At 54.4% G+C, this 15,263-nt stretch overlaps 1 protein-coding gene across 7 annotated transcripts in view; it reads left to right on the forward strand.

The window, feature by feature from the left end:
- CELF5 (CUGBP Elav-like family member 5) overlaps positions 1-15,263 on the forward strand; it is a 50,331-nt gene continuing 35,068 nt past the window's right edge. For all 7 annotated transcript variants that reach the window (XM_043466135.1, XM_043466136.1, XM_043466140.1 and 4 more), the window contains exon 1: positions 1-368. In XM_043466135.1, the coding sequence (XP_043322070.1) occupies positions 110-368 (259 nt within the window). In that variant the 5' untranslated portion in view covers positions 1-109. The remainder of the gene's footprint in view (positions 369-15,263) is intronic.

Raw genomic sequence — 15,263 nt, forward strand, 5'->3', positions numbered from 1 at the left:
GAGGGAGGCGGGAGGCGGTGTCCGTCTCTCCAGCTGCGAGTCCGCCCGCCGCCCGCCGCCGCCGCCGCCGCCGGCTCGGTCCCGCGCCCGCCGCCCGCCTTCGCCCGCCATGGCACGCCTGACGGAGAGCGAGGCGCGCCGGCAGCAGCAGCAGCTCCTGCAGCCGCGGCCCTCGCCCGTGGGCAGCAGCGGGCCCGAGCCCCCCGGGGGGCAGCCCGACGGCACGAAGGACCTGGACGCCATCAAGCTCTTCGTGGGCCAGATCCCGCGCAACCTGGACGAGAAGGACCTCAAGCCACTCTTCGAGCAGTTCGGCCGCATCTATGAGCTCACGGTGCTCAAAGACCCCTACACGGGCATGCACAAAGGTGGGCGCCCGGCTCGCTCCCCTCCCCTCTCCTCTCCTCCCTCGGCCTCCCCACCCCACCTTCCGGCATCTTCTCCCCGCCACCAACCTTCCTCTCCTCACCTCCTCCCTCCGCTTGCCTCTGCCACGGCATCATTTCTCCCCCCCCCAACCCCGTTCTACCCACCCCCTCCTCCCCCCTCTGGGGGTGCAGCTGACAGATCCGAGCTGGCCCCCTCCCCTCCTCCGCCCCCACTCCCTCCCTCCCCACCTTCCGGCATTCTCTCTCTCTGTCTCTCTCCCTCTCCCTCTCTCTCTCTTCTCTTCCCTTTTCTCTCCTCTCTCATCTCCCCCTACCTCCCATCCTGCCCCCCCAGCATCCTTCCCTCTCTCCCTCTCCCTCTCATTCCCTCTAGACCCCCACCCCTCCCTCCCTCCCTCACCCACTCTTTCTTGCCCCTTTGCTGGGAAGCTGCCTAAACACAGCCACCCTCCCTGTGCCTCCCCCCCCCCCCATTCATTCGGCCTCCCCAGGCCCCGTCGGGGAAGTTTGCACCACTGGATTTCATTGCCTTGGTCATTTTCACAAAGCCAGGCCGGCGGGGCAGGTCCAGCCGGCCGCGGGGGACACGGATGCTCAGGATCTCGGGCTAATCGGTAACTACAAAGAAAGCGGGTGCGGGGGTGGGGGTGCAGGCAGCTAAGCCAGTCATGGGGAGCCCCGGCCTCTTGGGTGGTTCAAAGGCTACCGTGTGCCCCCCCCCACCATGCCCAAACCCTCTCTGTTTGGATCAGCATCCCCCCCATTTCTCTATGCACCCCCCCTCAACACCCAGACTGCCGCCTCCACCTTTGGCTCAAGTTAAAACTGGCCAAGCCTGTTAGCAGTGTGTTGAGGGCTGAGGCCAAAGACGATGAGCCTGGACTGTCCATCTGGCAGAGCCGAGATCCTGGGGTGGACGGGGAGGTGTGGGCGACCTGTGAGCCCAGCAGAGGAGGCAGGTTGGGTGGGAAGGCCTGCCCGCCTCCCTGCCACCTGATTCTCTATTGGCATGCTGAAAGGGAGTGCTGGGGACTCTGGCCCCAGCCCTGGGCTCTGATCATGGCACAGTGTCTGGATTGGGGTGGCCCTGGCAGTTCTTCTGGCAGGGGATGGGGACTGGGGGGTGGGGATGGTGAAGACTTTGTGCTGACACCCCCGGTGAGACCCTGGAGGGGCCTTGGGGTTGGATCAGGGCCCGTGACCTATTTCAGACCGCATTCATCCCTGTCTTCCTCTCTGTGTGGCAGGCATGGTAAGCATGAATATGTGTTTGTTGAATGAATGAATGAATGAATGAATAATGAACAAGTGAATGAATCAATGAATGATGGGTTGGGACAGGCCATAGGGAGGATCTGGTGGTTTGGAGTCCAGGCCTGCCACTTCAGCTAGCCCCTCCAGCTGGTACCAAGGGGGAGGAAAGCAGCTCCTCCCATCCCCCATCTCTTTCAAATCCAACCATCACCAAAAAAAAAAAAAAAAAAAAACTGGGCCTGGAAAATCTAACCGCTCCCTGTGGCCTAGGAGGGCAGAGGGCTTGTGCTCACCCACGAGTCAGGCTGAGGGGTCCACGGCTGTGTGAGTGGTCTTTCCACAACCCAAACCCCTGGTGTGTCCGAAGGGCTCATTTCTAGAAAGATTCTGATGGGGGTGGTGTCCACATGCCCCCCCCCTCCCCAAACGTTGAATGAAAAGCTGCTGGTGAGCTCTGGGTCTCAGAGACATATGGGGCGTGGGGGGATGGAGCCGCCCGGTGGTCCTCCCCTCTTTTCTCATTTTTATATCTCTCCTGGAGAACCCTACCGCCCCCACAGCACGCAAGGATAAGGGAGAGACTGTGGCTGGATTTTCACTGACCTGAGAGCCTCAGTTTACCTGTTGTCGACAAAACAGGGTCTCATGAATGTGTTTTTTTTTTTTTCTGGCTGGAGAATGTTAGGACTGGGGGTGCCTCAGGGTGTTTCCCGTTTGCAGTCTTTCCTTGGAGGGTGAAAATTAAGAAGCTGGGTGTCCATGACATCCACTTTGCAGGAGCCCTAGGCAGGTTAGAGCCCCGGATATAGGGCCTGGGGGTAATGGGGTGGAGGGCCTTCTCCCCATATCCACCTGCCCACCCCAGTACCCTCAGGACACCAATGGAGGCCCCTCCTTATCCCACCTGTGCTGGGCCTGGTAGGACCTTATCTGTGTGAGGGAGTTGAGGGGGTGTTGAAGGTGGGAGTTGATTCAAGGGCCAGCAGCTGGGCTGGCGGCCTGTTGTGGGGGTGCTTATCTGTATGACTGGCCGGTGGCTGTCCCTCTCTGGGCCTCAGCCAACGGGAAGTGGAATGATGCGTGGGGAACTGTGGCGTGGTGGGGAGGTCCAGGCACCTCCTGCCAACACTCATCTGGTTTTGTTTCTGGGGAACCTGCAGGGTGCCTACTGAGGGTGCTGGCTGAGAGCCCAGGGGTGGGAGTGTGGACCTCTGGTTGTGGAGAGAAATCCTCAGAGAGCCTTGGGGGCCCCTGGAGGCTGGGCACCAGGGGAGCTGAGAACACCGATTGTGGTCCCCATGGCCCCTGCACCCAGCAGGAGAACGGACATCCAGTATTGCCTTATTCCCATGATCACCATCTCATCCTTAATTTTCACACTGGGGGGCCTGGTTGATCACTGCTGATGGGATCGTGACTCCCACAGGCTTGTGAGCATCTGTGCATTTCATGTGGAAGGGAAACTGAGGCCAGAGGGGCAAATACTGGGTCCTAAGGACTAACCAGAGCTGCCCTTCACCCAGCTGTCACACACCTGTCTCCCACCCAGGCCAAAGAAGCAGAAGTGTATCTGCGGGATGAGGGAGTGACAAGCCAAGGCGGGATCCCCCCTTCCCCAGGGGTGGTGTTGGGGAAGGGAAGGGAGGGGGCAGGGCTATGACATCTGAAAGCCACGGCCAGGGGTGAGGTGGGGGCACCCCCATTCCTAAGGGTCTGTGCAGGGGGCCTCCCTGCTGGGACCAAGAGAAAGGCAGGGGAGAAGTGGAGGTTTCTCTGGAAGAGGGCAGACCTGTGGGTGCTGGCTGTTTTTGTTTTTAAGATAGAGAGATGGAGACAGAGACAGGTGGAGAGATGGCAGGAGCAGAGGAGAGAGATACACACAGAGACGCGGGGGGTGGGGGGCGCTGACGCAGCCTCCCCCCACCCCCACCCACAGGGGAAGGCAGAGAGAGGGCGGGAGTTGGGGAGAGAGTTGGGGGGCAGGGAGGCCGCGAGACCGCTTCCCCCAACTCAGATCTGCGCCTCATCCAGAGAAAGGCCTTGCCTGGTGCCCCCAGCCCAGCCAGGGGCTCAGGCCAGGAATTAGGGGGGCTCCCACTGATCAGGGTCCAGTCATCGCCCCCTCCAGCCACCTGCTGGGGGGACGGGCCCCCTCTGGGACCCTCCCTCGGAGAGGGCTGTGTGCACGTGCCCTCCCTTCCTCCCAGGTGCCTGGTGTGGCTCGGGCCCTCTCTCGCGCGATCGGCTTGAATATTAATACCCGCCCTGCCCGGGGCAGGCGCCCGCGATCGCTTCGTCCGCTGCCGCCGCCGCGCGGCCCCCTTTATGGTAATCGTATATGCATTTGCATGTTAATGACAATATTTGTCTTAAAGCGGAGGTTGTGAAGGGGGCCGGTGAGGGTGGGGGGGTCGGGTAGGGGCCTGCAGTTTCCATGGGAGCACCAGCTGCTCGGCTGGCGGTTGGGGGGTGACGGGGGGTGGGGGGAGAGGGTGGAGCACGCCGAGCTCCAGGCATGAAATTCCCTGTGTGACGTGCCAGCCCCAGGGAGATGGCGGGCTGGGCTGCCGGCAGGCGCTGCCCGGTGGGGAGGAACGAAGGGAGGGGACAGCGGCGGGTGGGCAGGGAGGGGGTCGGGGGCAAGCCACCAGGACTGGCTGTGTGGCTTCGAGCTGGGCACGCCTCCCTCCAGGCCTCAGTTTCCCCAACCACTCCATCCTCAGGGGGGTTAACAGGCTTTTATGAGGCCCCGGGGGCCTTATGGGTGACCATGACATCGTTTCTGCTTTCCGTTAGGCAGAGTGTATTGGTTGAGCGCCTGTTGTGTGCGCGTCTGAGATTCCAGGCAACAGGAATTCCTGGGGGGCATGATGGAGTCAACAGGCTGTGAAGCCACCTACTAATAGAACCAGTATTTCTTCCAGACCCAGGATACAGTGTCGGGCAAAATAGAGAAAAATTCTCTCCCAGACTCCTGCCACCCCCAGATCTCATTTGGTGGTGGTGTGTGTGTGGTGGGAGGGGGAGGGCACACAGTGAGGAACCGGAAGTTCCAAGGCATTGATGTCAGGGCTGAGATGGTGTATGCATATCTGCAGGGGCAACCCAGAGGAGGCCCCAGCCGACGCAGGTGTGGAGACCAGGAGGGCTTCCTGGAGGAGGCAGCTGATAAGGGAGAGCAGTTAGGATGTCTGGTTTCTCTGCATCTTCTCGGCTACGGAAACTCGGGCAGCTGCCTTCAACTCTTCAAGGCTCAGTGTTGTCATCTGTAAAAGAGTCGTGAGACCAGCGGAGCCTCCCATCTTGAGGAGAGTTAAGGGAGATGAGGGCCAGAATAGTGGTTAAAGCTCTTGACACAGGGCTGGGCGCGGAGTCTATGCTTGTTACACTACTAAGCTGAGACCTGAAGGATCTGTTGATGGGGAAAGGTCATCCTGGCAGAGCTTGTGCAAAGACCCTCCAGGTTGGGAGTGGATGGAGTTTTGCCTTGGTAGGGTAACAGCAGAGGGTCCTGGGAGCCCCCATGGTTCCCTTTTGATGACATTTGCTCTCTCTTTAAACACTGATATTGGCTGATGAGACCCTGGCCATTAAGAGCAGTCAGTAGGACCATACTCATTCATTTAGCCAACACTTCCTGAAAGCCTTCTGGGGCCTTGTGCTAGGCAAAAGAGATCTGAGACCCCCCTAATGAGCAGAGCTACACACTGTCACCTATAGCTGGAATGGTCAGGGTGTTTCAATGGGAAGGGATGCAATGTTGAGAGAACTGGATAGGGAGCTGAAGGCTCTGCCTAGGGAATCCAGCTGGGTGGAGGAGGGGGATTAGAACTGGGGCTCTTAAGGGTGAATAGGAACTTGCCAGGTGGAGAAAGTGTTTCATGTATTTATTCACAGAAGCACTGTCTATGTTATGAGCCCTATGGTGGATGTGAAACACAACAGTGAGTCAGCCAGGTGAATGTCTCTGTCCTCGTGGATGTGGGCAGAGGGAACTGGGTTTGCAAAGGCCTGGAGGTTTGAAGGAGCACAGCTGGAGTCAAGGAGGAATTAGGTGAGGCATGGTAGTTGAGGCCAGGGAGTCAACCTTGAGGTCATGGACTCAACCCTGTGGGGCCTCTTATGTTGGACTGAGCTTGGCTCTTTACTGAGGACACTGGGGAGCCATGGAAGAATTAGAGCAGAGGAGGATCTCAGACCTGTGTGGAAAGAGAGCTTCATGTCCTGTTAACTGTCATTGCTCCCATCAGCCTCTTTCCAGCCTCCCAGCCTTATCTGTGATATGCACACTTCTCACACACCTGGGTGGATACAACAGAAGCTTCCCCTTGGGGTGAGGCTCACAGTGTGGAATGAAAGGGACACAAATAAACAGACACATGCTTAGGTCACAGTGGTTCTTAGAGAACCAGGTCCCGCCCCCCCCCGACATGGATAGACAGGGAATTGGGGCTCAGAGACAGGCGACACCCACACCCAAGTCACACAGCAAATAGTCAGGTGTCACACCTCCCAGCCTGAGACTTGACCCACCTTGGAAGAGAAATAAGGGAAGTAGAGAAAGAGATGTGATTGTGGAGATGTAGACTCAAGGTGAAAGCCATCCAGGGTTGCTCATTCTCCTTGGATTGAAGGTGACCAGAGCCAGAGGAAGGGGCTGCTAGGTTTGGAAGACATTTACCTAGCAATAGTCCTGTTGATCTGGGGCCATGGTGATCATCACTGACGTGTAAGTTCTGCAAGGATAGGGACTGTGTCCTGTTCACCATTTTGAAGTAGAGCATGTGGATGAACGAAGGCCTAAGGGAAGGAGAGGATGAGAGGGTGAGGGGGTGCTTGGGTGTGGTGGGGGGTAGCCTGGCCAACAGATGATATGTAGATGGCTGCAGGCATGAATGGATGGATGGTGATGACTTGGTGGGTGGATAATTGGATTGCTGGATGCGAGAGTGGGTAGGTGGATGAAAGGCTGAATGGATTGATAGATATCTAGGTGTATGAATGGGTGGATGAATAGATGGATGGAGGAATGGATGGATGGATAGATAGATGGAAAGATGGTTGGGTAGACAGATGATGGAGGAATAGAAGCATAGAGGAATGGACTAGGTGAGTGGATGGATGGGTGGGAGGATGGAGAAATGGATGGATGCATGGAGATGGGTGAATGGATGGAGGAATGCGTGAGTAGATGGGTGGAGGCATGGGTGAGTGGATGGATTGGTGGATACCTCCTCAACATTTACTACCTTCCTCCCCAGCAGGTGAATGGGAATGACCATCAGCTTTGCAGCCCAAGAGGCTTTGTTTCTATTCCTGACTCTACTTTTCATTTCTGTTTGATCTTGGACAAACTGCCTTATCTTTCCTGAGCCTTAGCATCCTTGTAAAAGAGAAGAAGTATCAAGAGTTCTCTTACAGAGTAGTTGTAAGAATTAGCATTAATTTGTAGAACGCAAATAATGACATGGTTAATGCAATCCCTGTCAATAGCATCTTGCACATCATCGGTGTTAATAAATGGTCTGGTAGCCAGACAGTTAACAGCTGTCTGTCCAGTCTCTGGGGTGTGCCAGGCATTGTGCCTGGTTTGGGAGGACACAAATCAGTCTGGGGGAAAAGAGGGATTGACACTAAATGAGCAAACAGGTAAGACTTGGGTAGGAGCAAGTTGCTATGGAGGAAGTAAAGAAGGATGTGTCTTGAAGGGTGACAACTTACTGCGGGTGACCAAAGATGTCAGGAAGCAACATCTGGGATGAGCCTTGCATGGCAGATGAGAAAGCTGTTGTTCTAAAGCCAAGAGAAAGGCATTCCAGGAAGTGGACATGGCGTGTGCAAAGGTCCTGAGGTCAGAATGAGTTTGCAGTGTTGGGAGAACGGGGTTGGAGCAGAGTGAGCCAGCAGGAGAGAGGGAGGAGGGGAGGGCAGGGAGGGGACTTTGAGCTTTTACAGGTAGGTTGGCGGGAGCCCTGGAGGGCTGTGGATAGGGAAAGGTCAGGGTCCCTTAGGGAGCTCTGAATCTGGGGAAAGTGGGTCCTCCATTTTCAACGTGGGGAAACTAAGGGACAAAGAGTCCCAGAACGTGGCTGGACATTTCTGCCACCACAGTTGAGCTCAGCTCCTCTGAGGGGCTTCTGAAAGGTGGCAAGTTGCCTGGAGGTGCCCTGAGGGTAGATTATGTGAGCTCCCTCACCAGTCCTCTCGCTTTCCCCAGCAGCCTTTGGGGGTGGAGTTCCCCACACCTGAGAGGTGAGAAGAGGGCACTCATCACATCCTTGTCCCCGACTCTCTGCTAGGAGGAGGGACCTGAGGAGTCATTCTCACCCCAGCTAGGGGTCTCCAGAGCAACGTGATATATGTGGGAAGTGCAGGCTCAGAGAGGGGAGAGCACCTACCCAAGGACACACAACAAGTTCATCACAGCAGTGTCTGTGCTGGAAGGGATTTGTCGTCATCTAGAGCTACCCCATATGGTTAGGCAGGGCTGCAATGTGCTGTGAGAAAGTGGACAGGACGCTGAGCAGTCCTAAGAGTGGTGATGTGTAGTGATTTAAAAAGTCAAATCGTCATCTCTTGGTGGGATCCAATAGGGAGGGACCTGGTGAAGTGGGCCTCACCCAGGGCGATCCTTAACCAGGGAACACTGGGCACCGTCTGGGGATATCTGTGGGGGTCATGACTGAGGGGGCTCCTGGCTGTGGGTGGGGCCAGGGGTGCTGCTCCATCCCCACAGTGCCCAGGACAGCACCCCCCCACAGGATGACCCAGCCTGGATGTCCGCAGTGCCGAGGGGGACCCTGATCTAGGATCACACTAACTTTCTGGCCTGAGCAGTTGGCGGTCAGCGTGGTGTCATGGAGACAAGCCTGCAGTGTGTCAGAACAGGACCTTGGAGTCACCCTGACTCTCCCTGTCTCACACCTCTGCTCCCCTATCCCTCCCTCCTGATGGCTCTGCCTTCTAAACCTCTCCAGTCCACTCATGTCTCCCCACTTCTCTGTCTGCCCCATCATCACCCTCTGGACTAGCTTAGTCTCCTCTCCCCTGGTCTCCCAGCTCCCACCCTCACCCGCCACAGTCTGAACTTCTCCCAGCAAGCTGAAGCTCCCTGTGAGCACCTGAGTCAGGCCCCACCCCTCCTCTGCTCACAGTCCTCCAGGGCTCCCACCTGCCTGGGGGTAAAACCCCAAGTCCTCCCCATAGCCCACAAAGCCCTTTATAACCTGCCCCTCCCCTCCTCCCTCTCTTTCCCTCTCTCACTCTGCTCCAGACACACAAGCTCCTTGCTGTTCCTTCAGTACACCAGGAATGGTCCTGCCCCAGGGCCTTTGCACAGGCTGTGGCTGCTGTCTGGACCACACTTCCTCCCTCGTCCTCTGCAAACCCCACCTTCTCAGTGAAGTCACCCTGCGGACCTAATTTATAATCTCAGTCACTCTCCAACACTCCACATCCCTCTTCCCTGAATCCTTTTTTTTTTTTTCCTCTGTGAAAATGAAAGCTTCTGATGTAATGTAGAGCTTATTTATTTTATTTGTGTTTCTCTCCTCCCAGTAGACTAGAAGCCCTATTAAGATGAGGTATTTTTGCCTTTTGAGTTCACTGCTATGTCTCCAGTGCCCAGAACAGTGAGTGCCTGAAACTCAGCAGGTGGATGTGTGGATGCACGGATGTATGGGTGGATGGAGAGATAGCTTGACATGTGGGTGGATGGATGAATGGGTAAATGAGTGAATGATGGATGGATACATGAATGGATGATAAATGAACAGATAGATGGATGGGTGAATGGATGGATAGATAAGGATGGACAGATGGATGGATGGATGGGTGGATGATGTGGATAGGTGGATGGACCAGTGAATGGTGGATGGACAGGTGGATACCTGGATGGACAGGCAGATGGATACCTGGATGTACAGGCAGATGGTTGGTGGGTGGATAGACAGATGAATGGTTGGACGGATAGGTGAATGGGTGGATGGACAGGTGGATAGGTGGATGGACAGGTGGATAAGTGAATGGATGGATAGACAGGTGAATGGGTGGATGGATGGGTGGGTGCCCTGATGGAGTAACCATTGGTGCAGCAATGGTGACTATATCCGTGGGAGGAGTTGACATGGGCACAGGCCGAAGGTCATAGGTGCAGATGAACCCTGAGAAGCCCTGTTTGTAATGTGGAAACAGAGGAAGAGGCAGCAACAGAGGCTAGGAGCATCAGCCAGGGAGACAGGAGGTCGGGCTAGAACAGCGTGCCTGATGAAGCATGAGGCCTGGGTCCTAGGTCTTGCCCTCCCAGACAGGAGCCAGTGAGTTCATAAGTGGAGGGAGGGGCAGTGAACAGGGGGGTGGGGTCTATCAGCCCCTCTGTTCCCAGTGAAGTGGAGGACAGCTTCAGGATGAGAGGATGGAGGAGGAGGTGGAGAGGGCGGCCAGGGGCAGGGGTGGTGGAGAGGTGGCCCCACAGCAGAAGAGAGTGTAGCCTATAGTGCTAAATGGATGATGTTGTGATTTTATGGATGAGAAAGTGAAGGCTCAGTGAGGTTAAGTGGCTGGCCCTAGAGCACACAGCAGGAAGGCAATGGGCAGGATTGGATCCCACCTTTAATCACCAGATTAGAGCTGAATTTAAAGAACTAGAATCAGGGGTGCCAGTGTGTGGTGAGGGGGTGGGATCAAAAGGGTTTGAGATGAGGGGTTCGCACAGTTGGTTATGGCTGGGGAGGGGAGATGTTGGTGATCAGAGAGAAACAGATCTTTCCTGCCTCTGTTTTCCCAGCACACCTGGCGCATGATTGGTGCTTGGGACTGACCCCATGCTGGGCATGGTGGGGGAGGGGAGGCAGGAAGACAAATCAAATGGGGTCGTTGCCCACAAGGTGGTCTTGATATTAGCAGGTCATCTTGGAAGCAAAATCATTCATTTTGCAGTCAGTATTTACTGAGCACCTACCGTGTGCCTGACACTATTTAGGTACTAGGGACTCAAAACTGAACACCCCCCCCCCAATCCTCTTGGAGTGACATTTCAGTAGGGGAGAAACAAGAGAAAAAAGTGTGACATTTGAGATGGTTCTAAGGGCACTGGAAAATATAGAACGGGGCGGGTGGGGGGGCATGTTTGAGGACTGTCATTTGAAATGGAATGCTCCAAGGAGGTTTCACTGGGGGAGGTGACATTTGAGCCAAGACCTTAAGTAAGTAACAGAGTAAACCGTGCAGAGATCAGAGGGAAAATACATCCCAGAACAGCTCGTGCAAAGACCCTGGGGCAGGACCATTCCTGGTGTGTGGAGGAACAGTCAGGAGGCCTGTGTGTCTGGAGCAGAGTGAGCGAGGGGGAGAGAGGAAGGAGGGGAGGGCAGGGAGAGGAAGGAGCTAGTTGTGCAGGGCCTTGTGGAAGGACTTGGTCTTTTACCCCAGGGAGGTGGGAACCCTGGAGGGCTGTGGGCGAAGGAGGGGCGGGGCCTGACTCAGGCGCTCACAGGCGCCCTCTCGTGGCTTCTCTGGGGAGGACAGAATGTGGGGACGAGGGCGGAGCCGGGGACCATAGGGGAAGGAGAAATGAGCGGTCCAGGTGGGGCTGGACAAGGATGGAGACCATGTACAGTGGCCAAATTCTTACTGGGCATGAGCTGTGTATTGGGCCCAACGCTGAGCACTGGGGACACATCGGTGACATGGACACTCTCAGTCGCCAACCCTCCTGCCCCGGCATCAGCCAGGGATGGGGAGATTTCCTGGAGGAAGAGTGACTCAGCTGGGACCTGCAGGTTGAGGAGAAATGAGCCAGATAAAGATGAGGGTGAGGGTGAGGGTGTGTGGGCCAAGGAAATGGCAAATTCAAAGGCAGGTCAGCGAGAGGCCAGGTGTGGGGTGTATCCAGGGTGGGTGCAGACAGGGACAGCACCAGTGTCCATCGGGATCAGTCCCTAGACCTGTCAAGCTCCCTGGGAAGTGACAAAAATCCCAGACTTATGCCTGAACATGAGAGCTATGAGTAGTAAAAAGGAAAAGGATTGTTTTTCCTTTTATTTATTTTTTGAGTTTATTTTGTGTTTTCTTGGCGGGGTTTTGTTTTGTGTGTTTCTTGGTCACACTGCATGGCTTGTGGAATCTTAGTTCCCTGACTAGGGTTTGAACCCAGGCCCTCCACAGCGAGAGCACAGTCTTAGCCACTGGACTTCCAGGGAATTCCCTGTTTTCATCTTTAAAACAATTGTTTTTTAGTTCATTAGATCAGTGTATTAAGCTCCCAAGACCTAAATCATCTCCAGTGCTGTGGAATTTTCTGGGACTCAGAAGCCCTTTAGCCACCCCCAGTTTGCCTTTAGTAGCAGGGGGTGTTTCCGACTCGCTGTGTGACATCAAGAAAGTGGCTCAGCATCTCTGGGCACGGGTTTGCTCACCTGTAACATGAGGATACAAGTAGTGTGAAGCTCCAGGGATCATAGGGGAGGGGCTTCAGCACAGAGCTTGGCTCCATGTACACAGCTGGTACACCTTCCTGGGCCACTTGGGGGGTTTTTTAGTCAGTCCTGGAGGGTCCTTTCCATAAAGACCTGCAAACCCTCAGATTCAGCAGGGCCCAAACTGGGTTCCGCATCTTCCTTCCAAACTGCTTCTCCTCCCGGGTTCCCATCTGTACTGGTTTGCTGGGGTGGCCATTACAAATGACCACAGATTCTCAGCCCTAAAAGGCAGAAGTCTGAGATCAAAGCTTTGCTCCCTCTGGAGGCTCAGGAAGGGTCCCTCTGGCCTCTTCCAGCTTCTGGAGGCTCCATGCTTCCCTTGGCTTGTGTCTGCATCTGTCCAGTCTCTGCTTTTGTCTTCCCCTGTCCTTCCATCTGTCTCTCCTCTTCTGTCTTGAATAAAGATGCTTGGCATTGGATTGGAGTCTACTTGGTTGTCCAAAATGACCTCATGTCAAGATCCTTGATTACATCTGCAAAGACCCTTTTTCCAGATCAGGTCCCATTCACAGGTTCCTGGAGTGGATGTATCTTTTCTAGGGGGATCACTATTGAGTGCCTGAAGATGCTCCTCATCTTCTGGGATTCCCCCAGCCCTGTATCCCTCACTCTGTCTCCCAGGCTGATGACACACAGGGAGGTGTGTCCATCTCTGTCTCTACCCAGCCTGGGAGCCTTAGCATCACCCATCAGTCAAAGTGTTGTCCCCAGAGCCCCAGCTGAATAGAGACCTGTTGCCGTGGAGGGACCATGGCCACTTCTGCTCCCTTTCTCAGAGAGGAGCATCTCCAGGGCTGGAGAGAGGAGCATCCCTGTGGGCTGGGGGAAGAGCCGTTTGTCATGGGTCATGCAGATATGGGCTTAAGTCCCAGCCCTGTCATTTCTGTGGATGACCTGGGCCACTGGGAACTTCAGTCTCCTCATCTATAAGGTGGACACTCTTCTCCCCACCATCGAAGGCTCTGTGGGGTCACCCTGGGTCTCCACTTTTAGGAAGCCTGTATCATTAATGATTCAGTTTATTCATGCATCAAACAATTGGTGTCTAGATTGTTCATGGCCCACAAGGGTCTTTACATGGAAACACTTAAGCCCACCTTTGTCTTGAAGTATGAAAGGTTTGAAGTGAGTTTTAAGATGGTGGTGGAATTGGGTGCCTCTGCCACTCTGTACTCCAGGGACCAAAACCCTAGAGGTGCAGTGGATGGGAGGGGAGCCCACGGCATCAGATATTCCTGGCTTCAAATTCCATCCCCACCCCTTACCTGCTGTGCAATTATAAGCAAGTCACTTTACCTCCTGAGCCTCAATTCCTCCATACTGTGCATCACATCCACCCCCCACAGGATTCCTGCAGAGAAAAGAGGGGTGTGAAGTAAAGTACCCAGGACAGCGACCGCCCTAAGGCCTCAGTGAATTGGCTGTTTACTGCTACTATTATCATTATCTTATAATAATGGGGGATATTGTGGTGCAGAAGGGTTAGGACTGGGGTTAAACTTCAAAGGTTAAAATCCCACCTCTGTGTGACTTTGGGCAGACAACTCAATGTGTCTGGTGTTTCAGTTTCCTCATCTTAAAATGAGGAGAAAGATAGATACAATGGTATCAATTCTTTGGGGCTAGGCTGAGTGTTCAAAGGGTTCATATGAGTGATGTCCCTGTAAGATGCTTGGCGCTCACTGGACTTCAATTATTACTATCATGTTACAACTTTGATTCGTGAAATCCCAAAAGCTCTGATCTTGGAGCAGAGAACAGAGGATCTTGGTGAGAGGAGGGATCCTCAGGATTTCCCAGCAAAGAAATTTCCTCTCTGGGGATCTGCTGCTTGCTTAATCCCAGTGACAGGGAGCTCCCTCCCTACAAAGAGCACATGATGAGATGGATCAGTTGGTAGACACCTTTCATACATTGAGAAATTCTCTTGTTTCCCAAAGATACCCCCCCCCCCATTAGTCCCTGCTCCATGATGTCAAGAGGTCAACCTTTGTCCAGACTTTGAAAATAGGGGTGGGTGTGGAGGAAATCATAGGGTTGAGCCTTTTGGGCAATTGGTTCTTGGAGGTGGGGCTGCCTTCTTGACTCTCCCCACCTCTACAGACCCCAGGACTTGGCCAGCATGGGGCTTGGGGTGTGTTTTGCTGAATTCCTGGCCCTGCTCTTATCATGGGGCTTCCCTAGTGGCTCAGATGGTAAAGAATCTGTCTACAATGCAGGAGACCCCGGCTCTATCCCTGGGTGAGGAAGATCCCCTGGAGAAGGAAATGGCAACCCACTCCAGTATTCTTGTCTGGGAAATCTCATGGACAGGGGAGCCTGGTGGTCTACAGTCCACGGGGTCACAAAAGAGTCGGACATGACTGAGAGACTAACATACACACTTTTATCGTGGACAAGTCTGGTGTGTGGGGTGAGGGTAACCAGAGCTGGAATCTCTGAGAAGAGGCTCACTCAGTGTGGGCATTGGCTGGGCTGAGAGTTCCCTGGGAGGGTCGCTCTAGGACTAGGACACAGCAAACCAGACCCCCAACCCCCAACTGAAATGTGCTCCATGGCCTCTTCACTATTGGGTCCAGCCCCAGATTATCTCAGAAAGGTGAGACTATTTTAAGATTCCTTTCAGGGCAAGGAAGGCAAGGGCCTGTGGTCCTTCCCATAGGCCCTAGGAAAAATTTTTGGAAAAGATGCAAATTCCAGGTAGTTGTATCCAAGTGGTTAGCACACAGTTCACGGTGCCTCTGATGTTCACTCTGTGACCCTGAGCAAGTCACTTCTCCTCTTGGTACTGCAACCCCTCATCTGCAGAACAAGGACGATGCTAACAGCTCCTTTGTGGGGTTGTTGTGAGGATTAAATGAATCAATATTGAGAATAAGCTTATTAGCATTAAAAACTAGGGAGATTTAGGGACTTTCCTGGTGGCCCAGTGGTTAAAACCCCACGCTTCCAATGTAAGGGGCCTGAGTTTTATCTTTGGTCAGGGAACCAGGATCCCACATGCTGTGCAGTGTGGCAAATAATAATAATAAAGAAAAAAATCTAAGGAGCTTTATTAACATCATCAGAGGTCTGTATTCATTGGGAACTGTATTGTTAGGGCTGCCGAAATAATGTGCTTAAAAAACAGAAATGTATTTTC

Source organism: Cervus canadensis, chromosome 4 (genome assembly GCF_019320065.1).
Source record: "Cervus canadensis isolate Bull #8, Minnesota chromosome 4, ASM1932006v1, whole genome shotgun sequence".
NCBI lineage: Eukaryota > Metazoa > Chordata > Mammalia > Artiodactyla > Cervidae > Cervus > Cervus canadensis.